General features: G+C 44.1%; 1 protein-coding gene across 2 annotated transcripts in view; it reads left to right on the forward strand.

The window, feature by feature from the left end:
- Positions 1–230: 230 nt before the first annotated feature.
- Positions 231–18342, forward strand: part of LOC308095865 (ephrin-A3-like) — an 82235-nt gene continuing 64123 nt past the window's right edge. For both annotated transcript variants that reach the window (XM_080442993.1, XM_080442994.1), the window contains exon 1: positions 231–956. In XM_080442993.1, the coding sequence (XP_080299119.1) occupies positions 847–956 (110 nt within the window). In that variant the 5' untranslated portion in view covers positions 231–846. The remainder of the gene's footprint in view (positions 957–18342) is intronic.

Here is an 18342-nt window from a genome sequence, read left to right on the forward strand (position 1 = left end):
ACACACACACACACACACACACACACACACACACACACACACACACACACACACACACACACACACACACACACACACACATGCGCGCAAAAGCGGAGAGAGAGAGAGAGAGAGAGAGAGAGAGAGATGCACATGCATACATACACGGGAGGGGGCGGTGCTGCAGGGTAGATGGACAGGAGAGCGCATCTTGTCCGTCAGAGGCTTGGTTTGTAGCGCCTGTGTGTGTGTGCGGCGCTGTGGTGGTGTGGCTGCTATTGTGACGGGGCGGGCAGGTAGAAAGACAAACCTTGACATTTCAACAGGGGAGCCTCTCTGCGACTCGGAGAGCAGTTTCTAGACCAGTCTGAAATTGTTTCACAATTGTCATTTTGCTCTTATCGTGGTCGCCTAGAAAGAACGCCTCACTGACACTGCGGCTTCTCTTCCAGGCTATTTGCAAGAAAGGGATACTAGTGTTTCCAGATTAGTCACTTCAAAGTGCGCAGCGGGTTAAAAAAAAAGGAAGAAAAGAGAAAAAAAAGAGAAGAAAGAAGTAAAATTAGACTTGGCACAGCTGGGAGGAGGAAAGGTATTCGTGACTGAAATGGGTCTCTCGTCGCGATGGGATTTGAGTTGAGGAACACGTAGCCCGAACTGAGCCAAGTCGCCCAGCATTTCATCCTCCTTCCTCACCGAAGAGGGTTCAGTGTGGGAAACTTGAAAAGGCGTCTGTGGTCTTGACCGCTGGGATGTTGTGAGTGACTTGGTTGTCTGGGACAGAGGGACCAGGTTGTCTGGGACAGAGGGACCAGGTTTGTGAAGGAAGGCAGAAGACGGAGAGAGGAGAACATCAACGGAGGGATTATGGCTCTCACAACGTTTTCCCTCAGTCTCATAACGCTGGCGCTCACTAACTTGCACCTGTCGAGAGCCAACAACCGCCATGCAGTGTACTGGAACAGCTCCAACCTACAGTAAGTGCATTTTTATCATGTGCTCCAAAATGTTTGCAGCAAATGTTGTCTTTATTTGTTGATGTGTTGATGGGAGACAAATTGACAGATTAGATTTAGTGTTGCCTTAATTGTGTGGCACAGGGGTCTTCAACGTTTTTCAGAGCAAGGACCTGAAGCAGGGACCCCGTCCCCCACCACTACATAATTTATACAATTGTGTTGCAGATTAAACGTTTTCATAGATTTCATAGATGGCTTCATAGACAACACATCAGTGTATGTTGGGTTCATGTTAATGTGTATTTTCAAGACATTTAACCAGTAAACCATCAAACCTGACCTTTCACTCTGTACTTGGTCTGCTCTTTTCCCCCTATACACCAAACCTCAAAAATAGCCTATCTACAAGGTTGAGAGCTTGTAGATCTGCCATTTTTGGCTAATGTTCCCCTCAGAATAGGGATGATGAGGTTAAAGTGGTTAATGAAAAAAAGAAAAATCCCATCATTTGCCGGCCCCCCTGCAGTAACTCTGAGGACCCCCTTGGGGTCCTGGACCCCCTGTTGTAGCATATAAAACTACGCAAAACATTCATACAGACATGCCATACCAATAAGGAGTAGCCTAGTAAATAAATTAAAAATGTTTAATCTGAGATGTGTTCGCTATATATATTTAAACAATCACACATGCCAGGCACAAAATCTATAGTTGTGACACAAGTCTTTATTTATTTTTTCACCTGACATTTATTGTTCAATTTTAAACATGCAGTCTAGGTTATTAGAACAACCTGTTTCTGAGTGAGGACTAAGCTTCCGCAATGTTCATTTCTGCAATCAACTGGTTTAGTGTACGAATATTTATCTACTTCACCGATATGATGAATATACTCTTCTATGCTGTTATCCTTTGATCCCATTTTCAATAATGCTATCGTGTTTTACCATCTTTGCCCCCCCCCCCCCCCCACACACACACACTCTCTCCATTACCCCACCCCACATACATAATGCACACACTTAAACTCCTATAAAGCCTGTGTGTGTGCTTGAGGGACAGGCTTACCACACAAAAAATGCACAACTATGTAGACACTGACTAGACAGTAGACACACTTCATTTAAAGAGGTGTAAAATGAACATTGGCCTGCAAGTCTCTCTCTCTCTCTCTCTCTCTCTCTCTCTCTCTCTCTCTCTCTCTCTCTCTCTCTCTCTCTCTCTCTCTCTCTCGCGCACACACACACACAAATAAGTTTCCTCTTCTCCCATGAGCTTAAATTCCTTCCTCCCCCTGGTAAGGCACGGTTGCTTACCACAGGTAAGCTACCCAGAGACCCTCCTATCTCTCCACCTGTGCTCTGTGAAGGCAACAGAGATTGATGTGAATCCTGCTGCCTTTGTCTTCTCATTAGCCAACAGTGAATCCATCTTTCTCACATTCTTTTATCTCCTCTACACACACACACACACACACACACACACACACACACACACACACACACACACACACACACACACACACACACACACACACACACACACACACACACACACACACACACACACACACACACACACACACACACACACACACACACACACACTCCTCCATCCCCCCTCACCCTGATTCTGCGTTCCTCTGTCCATTTGTATTCACCTCAGACACTGGTCTCTCCTATTGCCTCTCTCTATCTCACACTCGGTTATTTTCTTCCCTCTCTTATTTTTCTACCGTGTCTCGCCGCGGCCAACCGGCCCACCTCAATTGCCTGCTCCCCACATTGAATTACCCCCTCCCATCTGCCCCAGCCAGGAGCACACATTATGCAAGGTGATGATAGTTACAAACTGGACAAAGCAAGCCATCTGAAGGGGTATTCAAGGCTATACGTGGTTACAGGACAGGTATATTCTCGTATCAACCAAATTACTTTTGAAATAGGATAGTAGGGTCATAGTGTGCGAGTGTAATCTCCCCTGAGCAATATACCCACCTTCCCGACTGACTGCCTGCTGCGCTGCTGTCTGAATGCATGTGAATGCGGGACGATTCACATAATTGAAGGTTCCCTCTGTCAACCCGTAAGTAGACTGTAGGAGTGTGACAGACGGGCACAGTGTTGCTGCCGTGCTATCACTCCCTCCTTCGTGTTAAAGGGAACACAACACGAGTGGCAGTCTGATTCACAGCCATCTCCGGTTTTGCCACCGCAGTTAAGACTGTCAGTGTGATAGGAATAGAGAAGAGGCATTTTCTAGAGGAGTCCTGTTTTGGATTGGTGGCGCATGTTCAAAGCACTGTACACAGGTGTGTGTGTGTGTGTGTGTGTGTGTGTGTGTGTGTGTGTGCGCGTGCGTGTCGAAATCAGTATTATCCATCGAATTATTCAGTTGGCGAGCGCTCCGATCCAAAACTGACTTGCGCAGCATGAGTATGCTACTATGCTTGCTCTATATAATCATTCATCAAGGAGATGGGAGATTGGCACCTTTTAATCAATCTAACATTTATACATATTGTCTTGTGGTATATAAATTAATTCAAAATGGCATTAAGCGACTGTGTGTGTGTGTGTGTGTGTGGGGGGGGGGGGGGCGGGTTTAGGGACAGGGAAAGAGTGCAGGTGTGTGTGTGTGCATGCTACATGCGCCCCTATGTGTGTGCGTGTACAAAACCTCTGAGATAAGAATCTGTAAAATAATGCAAAAATTGACCCAGTTTGCAGGTAGCAGACAAATCCTCAGAGGCTGTGGCAGGAATACTGATAGGCCATCAAGCTCTAAAAAGCCCTAGGCTTCAGGCCACTTCAACACCACTGTGTCCACATGCTTAGAGAGTCCAGCTGAAGGCCCCACTTATTCAAGTCTGCAGCCCTGCGCAGGATAGAAACAAGCTCAGTGTGAACAGAGGAGAATCAAGGCAGAGGAAGAGAGCCAGGGACTGGGGGCCCTTCAGGGCTTGATGCTGGTTGAGACCTTAATGTCCTACCCTTGAGTGAGGCATTCGGCCCAGGCTGTCATGGCACAGCTGCGAGAAATGGAGTGAATTTGGAAGCTGAGCTGTTTTGCGCCACAGAACCAATTCCAGAAACATCTTTGCTGGAAGTCAAAAACGAGGGCCCGTTGTGCGGTTGACATTCAGAACTATTGTGTTGTTTTTGATCCCTTGTGAGTTGTGTGAGTCTCGTCGCGTGATCGGCTCATTTGAAACGTGACGCCTCCATTATCGTAACAGGAAGCAATGGTGTGGAGTTCCTTGATTACCGCCCGAGTCCATCACGACCGCACCAGCCCCCCCCCCTCCCCCATTAGAAAGTGTTGCTCTCGGCCTGGGCTCTCAGCAGTGTGCCCGGCCAACTCGTTACAGATGTCCCTGCTAATGGCTGACTGAGGCACGGGAGTGAGAGAGAGAGAGAGAGAAAAAAAAAAAGAAAACACACGCAGGCCATTAAATCATCTCGCATCTGAGGCCATCTGCCAATTAGAGAGGGGAGATGTGGAACATCTTGAGGAGCACACAGGGAGCCGTGGTGCTGCACTGCGGTGCAAGGCTTCCCGTTCGCCGGCGGCAGCCCACGCTCCTGCCAGCCTCCCTCCCATCAGGTGCTGGCCCCATTGGTGACACAGAGCAGCATCCCCATAATTGGGCACCTCGTGTCAGCATGATGAAAAACAGCAGTGTATGGCTTTGACTCGCTCGCACAGTTCCCTCCCTTTTAGTCACAGGTTTTTATTTTTTTTGCCAGGGTTTGTGTCTTAGCAGGACACAGAAGCATGAAAGGGTACCAGCCTATGTACACGCGTGGGCAGGAGCGGTAGGGAACCGTATGGAAATGCGCCACACACCGCTGATAAATTGTCGATCCCTCTATTTCTAAATGAGATAAAAGCCGCCTTTTCCCCCTCCCTGCCTGACCCTCAGTTAGTCATTGCCCTGTGTGCCTCAATGCTACACATTGTGACCCTGATTTGAGACCTGAAATTGTGTCCGTCAGGCTGCTGAAGCAAATGGAGAAAAAAACAACATACCCCTCCCCTCCCTCATCCCTGGCACAGTGTATATCCGGTGTTACAAAATAAATTATCACCTTGACAAATGGCTTTCCCGAGAGTTGGAGGTGCAGGGGCTGTGTGATCAATGTGGAGTCAAGGCTGCCGTCTTACTCAAGCGGCTCATTAACCGACGGGTCTGTCTGCGTGGGCATGTGGAGAAAGCAGCGAGACTCTGAGGTGGTTGCCTAGCGGGGGGTGAGGCTGGCCCTGGCACCCCGCAGGGGAAGAGTTTGGAGATATTCAGTTTCCATGAGAGGAACTTTTCCCCCAGAAGTGATGAGAGGGAAAGGTGAAAGTGAAAGACCGACTGAGAGAGAATGAGAGAGAGAGAGGTTGATGGATAGAGAGGAGTGAGAGGATAGATTGTGGAGGGGGTGGAAAGAGTGAAAAATATTATTGGGAGGAAAGGGTGGGTGTAATAGAGACAGAGGCAGTGGAATGATGGAGAGCAGCATGCTAGAAAGGCAGAAAGTTAAGAAGTCTTTTAGGGAGGAGATGAAGAAGGAAAGATTGATTGAGTTGGCCAGAAGTCAGGACGGGTGCAGTGGGGGGGGGCGGAGGGGCGGAGGTAGGTGTCAAGATGGGGGAGAAGAGATCGCAGAATTTTGCCGGATGTGGAAGTTTCTCTTGTTTAGCTCAATGTGCTGCAGCAGCTGTTTTTTTGTTTTGTTTTTAGTTTTTTTCCCCCGAGAAATGATACCCAACGGGAGTGGATCCACGCTAATGTGGACACAGGCAGGGTCATCCATGTGGACCAGTGCTCAGAGACAATAAACCCCCCCCCCCCTCCCCACAGAGGTGGCGTTTGGGGAAAGAGACAAGCGGATTTGCTAGCTGATTACATGCAAGGCTGTCTGGCCATAGCTCACTAGCTCTGAGCCGTCTCGGCAATTTTGCATACAAATGCATCTTATTCACTGGCATTCAATTTGTTCTTTTCCGCATCCATTGTAGCACACAAGCGGCTCAAACAGCATTATACAGCTTGCAATGTTTCTTTTATTTTCTTTTTTTTTACCCCTTCGAGTATTTTTCCTGGCTGCCGTTGTGCTGAATGGGAATCTATGAATAATACTGATTGGAAGTGCTGAATGACTCTTGAGATACATTTGAATGAAGCTTTTCTTTCTTGATGAAGTTGAATTGTGTTATTTGTGAAGGCTTGAGTGCTTTATTTCCACATGGCATAAGCTTCCAAAAGCTTGCTTGGACAGACCAGTTAAATGGTCAGAGCGGTTAAATGGTTGGTTAACTTTACGTTATCACTTCATATCTGTATGCAATAGGCATTCACTAGTGTCCAAAACGTATTTACGCATGGGCTGTGTTGGTCTAGGGAGCCGTTTCCTTGACTGTTTTTAGCTCATTGGATTCCGCTATACGTCACGTATATGGATGGAGATAACTCTGAAAGGATATTTAATGGTTCTTATGGAGGCCGGGGTGGGTGGTGTGAATCAATACTTTTCTATGGTATGGAAAGGCGTTCCAGCCTGAACAAAAACTAACCAAGGTTGCTTTCTGAGCAGCGATCAATCCTGGTCCATCAGATGATCAATGCCCAAATGCATTTTTAATTTGATTTCACGGTGTCAGTAAATTGCTGCTGAAGTGTTCAGAGGTAAGCTTGGGAAGGCCAGATCAAGTATTGACTTGAAACAGCAGGCATGGACTGGACATTGATTGTCTCAGTCTTGTCACTCCACTGTTCTTGGGTTCAGCCTTGTATACATGCCCTTACTATGTTAATGGTAAACAAGGCCTTTACATGGCAACAGTGGCTTGAGGGACGAGATTTGTCTTTAGGCAATTATCTCCCCTTTGTACAGTACAGTGTAGGCAGGGTATGAGCAGATGGGAAGGCACTGGAGGGATTTGATTTTAGACCAGCAGAGGAATGTGCAGTTCTGGAGGAAAGTGTCATCCATATGCCAAGGGAGTATAGTTAAAACAACCATGAGGCTGTCCTATAATTCTACATGGAGGTTGTGTTGTGCGACTCTTTTCATCATGTGGATAAGAACATTATGTGCATGGTTAAAATATGAGATTAAAGACATTTGGGGCCAAGAGTCTCATTTTTACAGGAGACCTCCCCCTCTCTCCTACTCTCTATACTTACCCCCCCCCCCCTCTCTCCGTGTGTCTGTCTGTCTGTCTGTCTGTCTGTCTCTCTCTCTCTCTCTCTCTCTCTCTCACTTTCATTTCTCTCTCTCTCTCTCTCTCACTTTCATTTATCTCCCTCACTCTCTCTCTCTCTCAGTTTCATTTCTCTCTCTCTCTCTCACTTTCATTTCTCTCTCTCTCACTCTCTCTCTCACTTTCATTTCTCTCTCTCTCTCTCTCTCTCTCTCACTTTCATTTCTCTCTCTCTCTCTCTCACTTTCATTTTTCTCTCTCTCTTTCACTTTTCATCTCTCTCTCACTCTCTCTCTCACTTTCATTTCTCTCTCTCTCTCTCTCTCTCACTTTCATTTCTCTCTCTCTCTCTCTTTCATTTCTCTCTCTATCTATCTCTCTATCTCTCTATCTCTCTATCTCTCTCTGATCAAGCTCTGGTCTGATGTCTTACACAACAGAAATAGTTGCCGGGCTTATCCAGTCCATATGGGTGTATTTGCAGATTTGTGCTGATGTTGGGCATGCCTTGTCCATATGGGCATAGCTGTGTGCCCGCAGGGAGTATAGGACAATTCAACGCAAAAGAATGCTTTTCCGTAGTGTTCAACATACAGTAATATTTTTAATAATAATTCAAAAGTATTGTAGTATTAAAAACACTTTACCTGCCAAACACAAGTATAACCGTTGATGAAAAATACACCCGTTTACTGCCATCCACGAGTATAACCGTTTTGGTCTTCTTTTTTTTTCAATTTATCCACACAGAACCAGAGATATCACGATCCAAAGATTTCTAGCTCCATTCACTCCTTGGTTAACTTATTACTTTAAAATCCTGTATCTCGGCTCCTGTGTAAAAAAAATGTAAACACTGGCACTGGGGGAAGTAAAATAAAAAAAAACCTCTGGCAGGGAATGTGTTAAGGAACAATATATAACAGTTCAAACTTAATTGTTCACTGAGCACAATAAATAACAATAACAGTGCTTTTTATACTGTAGGATGATCAAATTAAGTGAAAATCAACATGTTGGATCATGGATCCTTTCTGTTTGAGGAATTCTAGATCATCGTGCTTCAAACAAAATGGGGTATAGTGTGTGAAACGGAACTCCTCAGATGTAATGTAATTCTACTTGGTGACATTGGTGGAAAGATATACTAAAAATAACAATTATAATAGCATATTGCCAAGCCTGGCACAGACAGCGTAAGCAAAAGAGCACTTGCAGCACACCCCATTTATAGCAATCTACACTCATACTGTACACACACTAGGCTTGTTCCAGTTCACGATGGAATCACTGATTGTTTTTTTGATTGCCAATATTAAGGCTATTTGAATTAGCTTGCTTTCAGAACTAAGATGTTATAAAAAGCTCTATAATGTGCACCCTACTCTCCGTTTCCGTAGCCCCACAGTACGAAAACGAGGGTGGAGATATTAGTTTGCTCACTTTGCCGTCTGTTTTGCACCTCCGTTGGATATGATTTGGATTGCGATATTAAAGATGGGATAATAATGTTAAACGGAACATGATGCTGTGATATTGTTGCACCAAGCACAGACACAGCTTTTACAAGGTAGCTGTTGTTTGAATAGAGGAGACATTTGTTATTAAATTGATATTTGTTATTAAATTGATAGTTTTAATGTTTCACCTTTGGCAGAGATTAGGTTTTTCATTGACACTTAACGATAGTCTATCTATGCTGTCATTGATTTAATGTACCTCTCAATAACTGGTCAACTTGTCTCAAATAAGTCCCAAATCTCGGTCCCAAAACCAAAACAACAGGTGACGCCTTCCCCATTACTGTAATTCCGTAATACCACATGCTAAATCTTTACCATATATGACACCTTCTATCCCTCATACTAAAGCCGCCCTGTGGCGATCAGACATTGTATCACCAATTTGGCCACAAATCATGTTATGAAACTAGCAAGAATAGCCCAAGCCTATACTCTAGGGATGGACGATATTATTGGCCTCTCGATATTAAAAATGAAAATATCGGTATGGCTTTTTTTTACTACCTTTTCTTTCTTTGTTTTTTCTTTTTTAATGAAGTTACAGGAGGTCTTACTGTATGGTGTGTGTGATATAAAATGTGAGCTTACCATAATCACAGTAATCCTTAATCATATTCCATCATATTCAAGGGCTTTTGGAGAGACAGACTCCAGTCACTTTCAAATTAGAGCACTGCTGAGGGCAGGTGTGTGTCTGTGTCCAACTGACGCTCGTTGACGCTCGTTAATGTTATAGGCATCAAGGCAATTATGCTTCTGCACTGTCAAATAGGCCAACATCTAATCTAAGATTAGTGGGACTCATTCAAATGACCACTAGTGTGTCCCGGGACTCAATTAATTGAAAACCTAACAGCACCGTATTTTATTAGAAATTATTTTGATATTATAGCTATTTTATTTTATTAGATATGTGATGACATATATCGGTATTGGCTGATATCGGTATCTGCTGATATCGGTATCGTAAATTAGGAGTTGGACAATATCGGAATATCGCATATCGGCAAAAAAGTCAATATTGAACATCCCTACTATACACACATACTTGTATATGTGCACAAATGTATACAAATAAAACTAGAGAGCTAACCTGGAATCAGTAAACATGAACCACCAGAACAGAAGGGACTTTAATTGGATCATTCTCTTCTAAAACCTTTTGTTTTCTACTCTGGGGTCATAGCAGTCATAGGCCCACTCACTGCCTCATTATTGTCAGCTATCGGCAGGGCGGCAGGGGCATTGTGCTCTGCTCTCCTCACAAGAAGTGCCAAGGGACTCATCTAACTAAGAACTGTAGGAGGTGTGTGTGTGTGGGGGGGGGGGGGTTATTGGAGGAGTGATGTTTTCCTCTGAAGAGCACACATACTGTAGAGGAAAACACAGGCAGGGCCCACACCTTCCACATGCCATCAAAAGCCATTAGTATTCCATGAGCTCCAAGGTTATAGAAGCTGCACTTAGCTGGCACTGGGGAGCCCACAGGAGATAGCCCCCCGATCCCAGACAGGCAGAACCAATTTCAGACTCAATGATTTGAATGCAAATGCTTTCCACGAAAGAGGAGCTTTCCAACTTACGAGCCGCCGGTTCCTCAGTACAGTACATTGGGAAAGACTGCTACCGAGGTGGTTGCTACCTGGAGGGAAATTACATTGCCGCTATGATGGAAATGGCCGCCGCGGAGGTGGAAAGATCAAAGCAGCTGATACTGTAGGCGCATGGTCATTGGCTGGAGTTTTAGTTTATTTGTGAAATGGACCTTGTCTGCACTACAAGGCCCGGAAAAAAAGGCGATATAAGCCACAGCAGTTGGTCAAAATAATTTGTTTCCTTATCCAAGCAGAGGAAGGCCTCCTGTCAGTTGTGACGATTGAGGGGGTATTTCACCCGCGTCCGCAGAGAGTGCATTCAAAGATATCAGCATTCCTTCATGAAAAAACCCCCCGAAATATATAGTTGTGGAAAAGAGGAACAGGTAAGTGAGGACACAGACTTGTGCGCTGCTGTTCGTACATTATCTCATCCCCTGAACATTCCCTTTCAGGTACTGAGCCGTGACGGGTCTCTCCTCTAATGCTCCGGGGTACTTAACAACAATGGCGTTACGAGCAGCAGTTCTGTCCTCACGGCTCAGTGGATGGATCTATGGCTCCCGTTCCCTCATTTGAGGAAGGGGTTCGGCTGAGCAGGGTGAGGGGCAGTGGAGCAGTGTGGTGGCCTGGTGGGGGGCGATTTTGAATACAGGGAGTGCAATACTTAGGTATTCTGTTATAATTGAGATTTTGCCTGCTCACGATGTAATTATATGGAGGGCCAGAGAACCTTTAGCGGACGTCGCCTCCGTAATGAGAACATTTGAAGAAAATTGAAATCTCTTTCTGCTCCCCTGTGCATTCAGAAGGGCTAAAATATGATTTGACCCCTTCAGCTCCTCCGTTCCCCCTCCCCTACTAATGCCTGCGGAAGTTTAATGTGCCCTGCTTATAATGTTAAAGAGGGGGAACATTTAAATCAGCACATCTTCAAGCGAAACAGTTCCATTACAAATATGATATAGTGAAGTCTTTGGAGCTTGAAAGTATGATGTAAGTGGATTGGACAGGAAGCTAGCACCTGAGGGTGGGAAATGGAAGCTATATTCGTATGAGGGAGCTATGCGGCCAGCCACACTGCTCAGATGGGAGATCGCACATTTGCAGATATTTAAATAATCTGCCTGGGTGAAAATAGCTATTTTAAAAGTTTAAACATCTCTTTGGAATGAAACTTGGGTCTTCAGAGAGTATGTTGGAGCTAAAATGCACAGCTCCCATACCTACAGTTTTATGGCATTTACTGCACTCTGACTATGCTTATTCTTTGATCCATTCTTGGAAAGGAAAAAGGAAAAAAGACTGTACCCGCCTTTACCTAATGTTCATCACTTATTATCTCATAAACGCAAATTATTGCAGTATCTCAAGTGTCATTATTTTATAAAACGCGCTATTAAAATAGATAATAGCTTGAATTATATTCCATAGTGAATTTCTCCTGGCAGTCGTTTTGTAAGAGCAGGTGTCACATTTTTCGAATGGCAGACCTTTTCTTTTGGAATGAAATGTCATATACTTGTTCATAGGATGGCTCAGCGATTATAGCAGATCTACATTCTCAGTCCCAGATCTACAAAGCTCACAATGCGTTGCATCGCGGCGAGTTGTGAGCTTGTAGAGCTGCTATTTTCGGTGAGCGACACTGTCTGTCGTACAACAGAGTATAAAGCAGTCGTGCAACTCGGTGTCATTGACACTCACGGTGTCCGTGTTCCTATCTCTTCAACCTCATCATTTAATCAGGTCTCGTGTAGGCCCGCATCAAAAATCTATTTGGAATTCATTTGCCGCCTTGATGTGTAAATTCGGTTATGGTTAATACATGAGCCCACAGCACATGCATAATCATGGCTTTCTACTCATGCACGTGCGCATGTTTTAATCTCTGTGTTATTCCCATTGATTTACATGGCCGATACGTGACTCATCTCTCACTACTGATATCTTCCATCGATGTGGGTGGGTGGGGAGTTGAGGTGGGAGTGGTGCGTTGCCCTCTCACTCGGTCCCCCTTTCATTTCTCTGGGTCAATGTGTGCAAACTGTGTCAAATTAACCACATGAACCCTAGCGTCCCTATTCTGGGGTGAACATTATTTTGACAAAAATAGCAGGTTTACAAGGTGTCACAATGCAACGCGTTGTGAGCTTGAAGATTGGCTTTGATCGGCCCTGGTCAACAAAGTAAAATTAAATTATTATTCTCGTCTTATTCTAGCGCCTCTGTCTTACACGATCACCCAGCCTAATTGTTGTTCGGGGGGGACTGTTGACTTTTGAGCCACCTATTTCTAATAATTGGTCACCTGTTTAGACATTTCTGCAGTACATTCTGTTAACATTTTGGTTATTGCGTTGTGCAGTGGGAGAGGGAGTGATTTCAGAAGCGATGAAGTCCCCTCTTGATTAGTACGGGTTTATGCTTGAATTCCTCTTATTAGTTCAAGATTTTATTGAAAATATGCGAACACAACGGCTTACCTGCCGTCGTTCTCCCTTGTTAAATTTGTGCAAATTGTCTGCTGGCATTGTGCCAATCTCCAGCATTGCTTTGTTTGTCAAGGTATTTGTGTGGTTGGTTCACCTGATAAGCAATGGCTTCAGGCTCTGTGTAGCCGGTATCTGTCTGCTCTGTATGCTTGTCTTTTAGCTTTGTGTCTGCGTAATTACGTGACACAATTCAGTGAAATTTGAAATAGACCATATGCCTGCTTGGTGACTAATAGCTTTAGTAGAACTACGTTCCTCCTATCATACCTTGTATGTGCAGTACGTCAGCAACGGTTTGCATCATGTGTCTAACGGTAACATGCCTGTTTAATGCTGCATGTGATGCTGTGCAGGCCAGTGTACGTACGTACACACACGCACACGCACACACACACACACACACACACACACACACACACACACACACACACACACACACACACACACACACACACACACACACACACACAGGAGCACACACACAGGAGCACAGATCTCAGATTCTCACCATGCTGTGTGTGGGTGTTTGGAATATCAATAGCCTGCTGTGCTCTCTGACTGTATATGTGTGTGTGTGTGCACGCTAAGCATGTGTGGCTTGTGTACAGTAGTACTATATGTGTGTTTGTGTGTCATGCGCGTGCTTGTATGTGCTACAGTACATGTGAGAAAGAGAGACACTTTATCGCTTTATCTCATTAGGTAGCAGTGATTTTCTCATCTTTTTACAGGGTGATTGTGTGTGTGTGGGGTATTTGTATGTGTGTCGATGTGTGCGGTTTTTATGTCTGTGTGAGTCTATACAGTATCTATAGTACGAGTGAGACAGGATTTCTGTGAATAGTCAACAGTGATTCAGTCCTTTCCATTAGCATGCAGAATTAATTTAGAATGGGGCTCAGTAAAAAGACAAGGTATAGCATCTTTCTATGTATCTTTGATAACAGCTGAATAATAAAATAAATAATATCTCTCACTGTGATTACCCCGCTGGGTGTTGGCGAGAGTCTGAATCAGGTTGTTTTTCAGTAAAAAAAATATTATTCTTAAGAATATTGTTTCTCGCAATAATATTGTCAATGGCAATTATTTTGGTCACAATAATCATGACATGGAATTTCACCCCATCATTATCACCCCATCCCTAATTGCATTGAATTTGTATCTGTGTTTGTCTCTGAGTTGGGGTACGTGTTCATACAGTACGTGCATGCGTGAAACTATTGTTGTGGCAGTTATTCATGCTTATTATACATACAGTACACTGTTACTGTATGTTGGTGTTTGTTACTGAAATATTCTTATGTGTGTATGCGCAGGTGTGTGCATAAGTGACTGTGCATACATGCTTGTTTGATTGATTGCCTGTGAAAGTAGAATAATGATCCGGCCCCCCCCCCCCCGTGTTGGCCTCCCTCTTGCTCGGTTCCTGTACCCCCCCTCCACCCATGCAGGCCCCCTTCTGTCCCTCTCCAATTTTTTCCTTCCCCTCACTTCCCCTCATCTACTTCTTTCTGTCTCTCTCTCTCTCTCACCATCTCTTCTGCGTATTGTTCTTTCTCTCATTCTCCCCACATCCTTCTCTCTCTATTCCCCATCCCCCCACTCATGTCAATCTCCCACCTGCTAACGGGTGTGTGTTCCAATTTGCAAGCATAGTATACCACACATGCACGCACGCACGCACACACACATACACTCACACACACGCACACGCACACACGCCGAAGGCGGTTGCCAGTACTGAGTGGGTGTTGGATTCGGGACTGGGTAACAGCCCTGCCTCCGCAGAGAGGAGGAGGCCTCTCTCCGCCTTCCTGCCTCCCTGTCGAGCTGTTTGGGGCTGGTTTACGTTCCAGCCTTCTGCTCCCCACACCGCTCTCACCTTGTGTCGAGCGAATGGGAAGTCCCAGAAGGCCACGCTGCTCAGCCGCAGTCCTGTGCGTGGGCGGAGAGTGGGCATCGGCTGCCTATTTGCCTCCCCTTTAATTCATCATGTTGCCACTGTCGAGAGAGAGAGCGAGAGAATCGTTTGTATATCATCAGAGTTGAGGATGTTCTATTGTTTGAGTGCTGTGTGTGTGTGTGTGTGTGGGTGTCAAGTACATATTTATTGTGTGTGTGTGTGTGTGTGTGTGTGTGTGTGTGTGTGTGTGTGTGTGTGTGTGTGTGTGTGTGTGTGTGTGTGTGTGTGTGTGTGTGTGTGTGTGTGTGTGTGTGTGTGTGTGTGTGTGTGTGTGGATATGCACTGTGTGTGTGCGGCATTTCAGCACAGCCATTTCATATATAGTGCCTAAGTACCTGTAAGAGATAGATGGCTAGGTGTTTTGTTTGCTGCAGTCTCTCTTCGAGTATGTGCCATGTGTTTGTGTGCATGCACTCTCACTTTTGCACGCACAGGTATATGTGTATGTGTGCGTGTGTATGTACAGTATGTATGTGTGTGTGTGTGTGTCTTTCTAGTACAGCGTATAAGTATATGTAAGAGATAGATGGTTATGATAAATAGATTTGCTTTTGCAGCACTTAAAGGGATTCTGTGCCACTTCCCAAGAGAAAGTGGGAAGAGGTAGGAAAAAAAAAGGTACAGCAAAAAATAACCAAAAGAAAGGGGAGGGGGGTGGCGGGATTGGGTGGAGGGGTGAGCGGAAGAGAGATGGAAGTGGGAGATGCGAGGCAGTACAGAGACGTAAAAACACATAGCGGAGTAGCAGGGGGGTGGGTGGCGGGGGGCTGGGTAGGGAGGAGATGAGTTGTGGGAGCACCGCTATGGAGAATATTAATGTTGTGTCAGGAAGTAGAGTATCTTTACAGACCTCTACCTTTCTTCTGTTGCGTGTGCGTACTGCACAGTATCTGCACTGGGGGCTCATGGGCACATTCCAAAGCCCAGCAAACTAGCATAAACTACATTACAGAGCCTGAGTAACGAGCGTCACACTCAAACATACACGTTACACGGTAGGACCCAGCACCGTAGCATGCAGTAATACACAAATACCTCATTGTAGAATGTAGATTAGCATGCATGCAGTAATACACAAATATACGCAGTATGACAGGGAAAAATAGCACACAAAAACAGAAACAAGCACATTAGCATATTGCATAAAACACATGCTTGAACTTGGCAAACTAGCACAACATAATAATAATAACTAATCTATCTATAAAGTGTGTGTGTGTGTGTGTGTGTGTGTCCAAATAATCTCTGTCTGAGTGAAAAAGACAAAAGCCACGCACATCTCATCATAACCCACTGGGCTGGATGCTGGATCAGAACTTCAAACAGTAGAAAAACAAGACCAGGAGACCTGGTTCTGCCAGACCCAGAATAAGTACTTTATAAGATCAGAGCACTACGTCACCGGACTTCACATGACGTGTCAGCCTGTGTCTATGCCCATGTATGGACGAAAGGGGGACAGACTTTTTTTGGCTGGGGCCGGAGGACAAAGTGACCATGCCCATGTATGGACGAAACAGGTACAAAGCCTCATGTAAGCCCGACCCCTTGGGTCTGGCAAAAATAATCTGTCCCAATGTAATGCCTAGATGCCCATATATGGAGATCTCTTTGTCTGTGTCCCTTTTATGCCCATGTATGGGGATGTGCATTCTACGAAAACGTGCCATTTTGACTAAAAGTGTGAAACTGACTAAAAGTGTGAAAAAATACAAAAAATGTAATTGCCTGAGATGGCACGGCTCATGTTTCTGATAGGTACGGATCTACTTCATCCAAAAAACGTTTAAAATGGTATTTTAAAAATCAAACATTGAAAAAGGAAAAAGGCACGTTTTTGTAGACTGACACCTGATGTCATTAATATGACAGACGTTGTTTTTGTTGATTATGGTAATGATCTGGTAATTACAGTGGCATTTGTAAAAAGATAGAAAACTAAATTAAATTGACTACTGGGTTAACAGCTGGGCTATCAGCCAACTATTTCCAAATGCACAATTAATAAAATAAACCCTAAGGGTAAAACATAAAGGTCTTATTTTTACATGTGCTTTTGTCTTTTTCCTGGCAGAGAAGTCCTTGGTTATTTCCGTAAAATCAAGTTCCATGGAAGATGTCACTCTTTTAATTGACTGAGGCATAGTTGATCTAAGTATTTTTCAACATGGGAAGCTTTGAAGAAGATTGCTCTCCGCTTGCATTGGTCACTAGCAAGGACTATGTCAGGAATATGCTAAGGAACACAGCACCTTTTGTAGTTTCCTTCACCTTATACTGTACATTTCAGACGTGCACGTGCAGGTGTGTTGTTCTTTTCCTTGTTGATGAAGTCCTTAACTTTTACTCACAAAACACACACTCACAAGATTTTAATGATAATATAGCATTAATGTCATCAATAAAAATCATAGTATTCTTTTTATTGAAAAATTAGTTGGTGATAATATGCATTAACATTTTTACTCACAAAATGTCTTAGGAGAGCCACTATATATACAGTATAAATTATATACAGTATACTGTATGTGTTTGTTTTAGTTTTAGTGAGGAAAAAAGTCCTTTCCCTCACATGAACATGAACAGCATTACAAAAAGTGTTGTCGTCTAACAGATAAGTACAGTAGTAACAGTACGTAGTAAAATCCCTAGTGATAATTTATCCATTTGTAACCAGACATTGTGCAAACGTTTATGCTCTCAGATTCTTTTGTCAACCATGTCAACAGGCATGATGTTTTCCTTCCAAAAAAATCTTTTGTTGTGCTGATTCAAGAGAAGGATCTGCACTGTTAATCCTGTTAGTTGTCTGGGTTTAGTTTAGTTTATTTTTGTTTTGTTTGTATTTTCATCTAGACAAGCATTGTTTAACAACTTGAAGGATGATACCACATTGGGAAGAACCTTGTTGTACAGTACTTGCTCATCATTGTTATGAATTATCTCTGTTCAAAGTAAAAATGTAATCCGGCATGGAAACAAAACCATCCTTTGAAATACAATTGATTATGTGAGACTGTGTGCCTTACAGCTGTGATTCACCATCTTTTTCCTGCTTTAGAAACACTCCCATTCAGTCTTACTAATGTCACTAAAACGTTATCGTCAGTATTTCCACTTCCCAGGCAGAAACAAACTTCTCTCATGCATGCCCACCCCACTACAGTATGCACCATAAATCAGTGGTTTTCAAACCTTTTGTGCTCAAGGCACCATTGGGCAAGTCATAATCTCAAAGCACACCTGTATTCATTGCAAACATAGCAGATCTACAAGCTCACAGTCACAACACGCTGTGGTGACTGACAGACTGACAGATGGACCAATAATAAACCCACACTCAACCACACCACAACGGAAAATACGTATAATTTTATATGTATACGAATAATATCACTACTTGTCTACCCAACCTGCTAATCCAGTATTTCAAAGTCCTTTGTTTGGCTTTTACCAAAAGGTGTTATGCTGTTTAGTGGAGGTGAGGTGTTCGTTCATTTCTCATTACCAATATCAGTCTGCCAGGAGGTAGGATCTGGTCCTGGAACACATGCTCTGTTGGCCGATTTAGAGACGGCAAACATTGACTGTGTGTGTGTGTCTGTGTCTTTCCCTATCTCTTGCTCTGTC

Source organism: Gymnoscopelus braueri (assembly GCF_963280865.1).
Source record: "Gymnoscopelus braueri genome assembly, chromosome: 11".
Lineage (NCBI taxonomy): Eukaryota > Metazoa > Chordata > Actinopteri > Myctophiformes > Myctophidae > Gymnoscopelus > Gymnoscopelus braueri.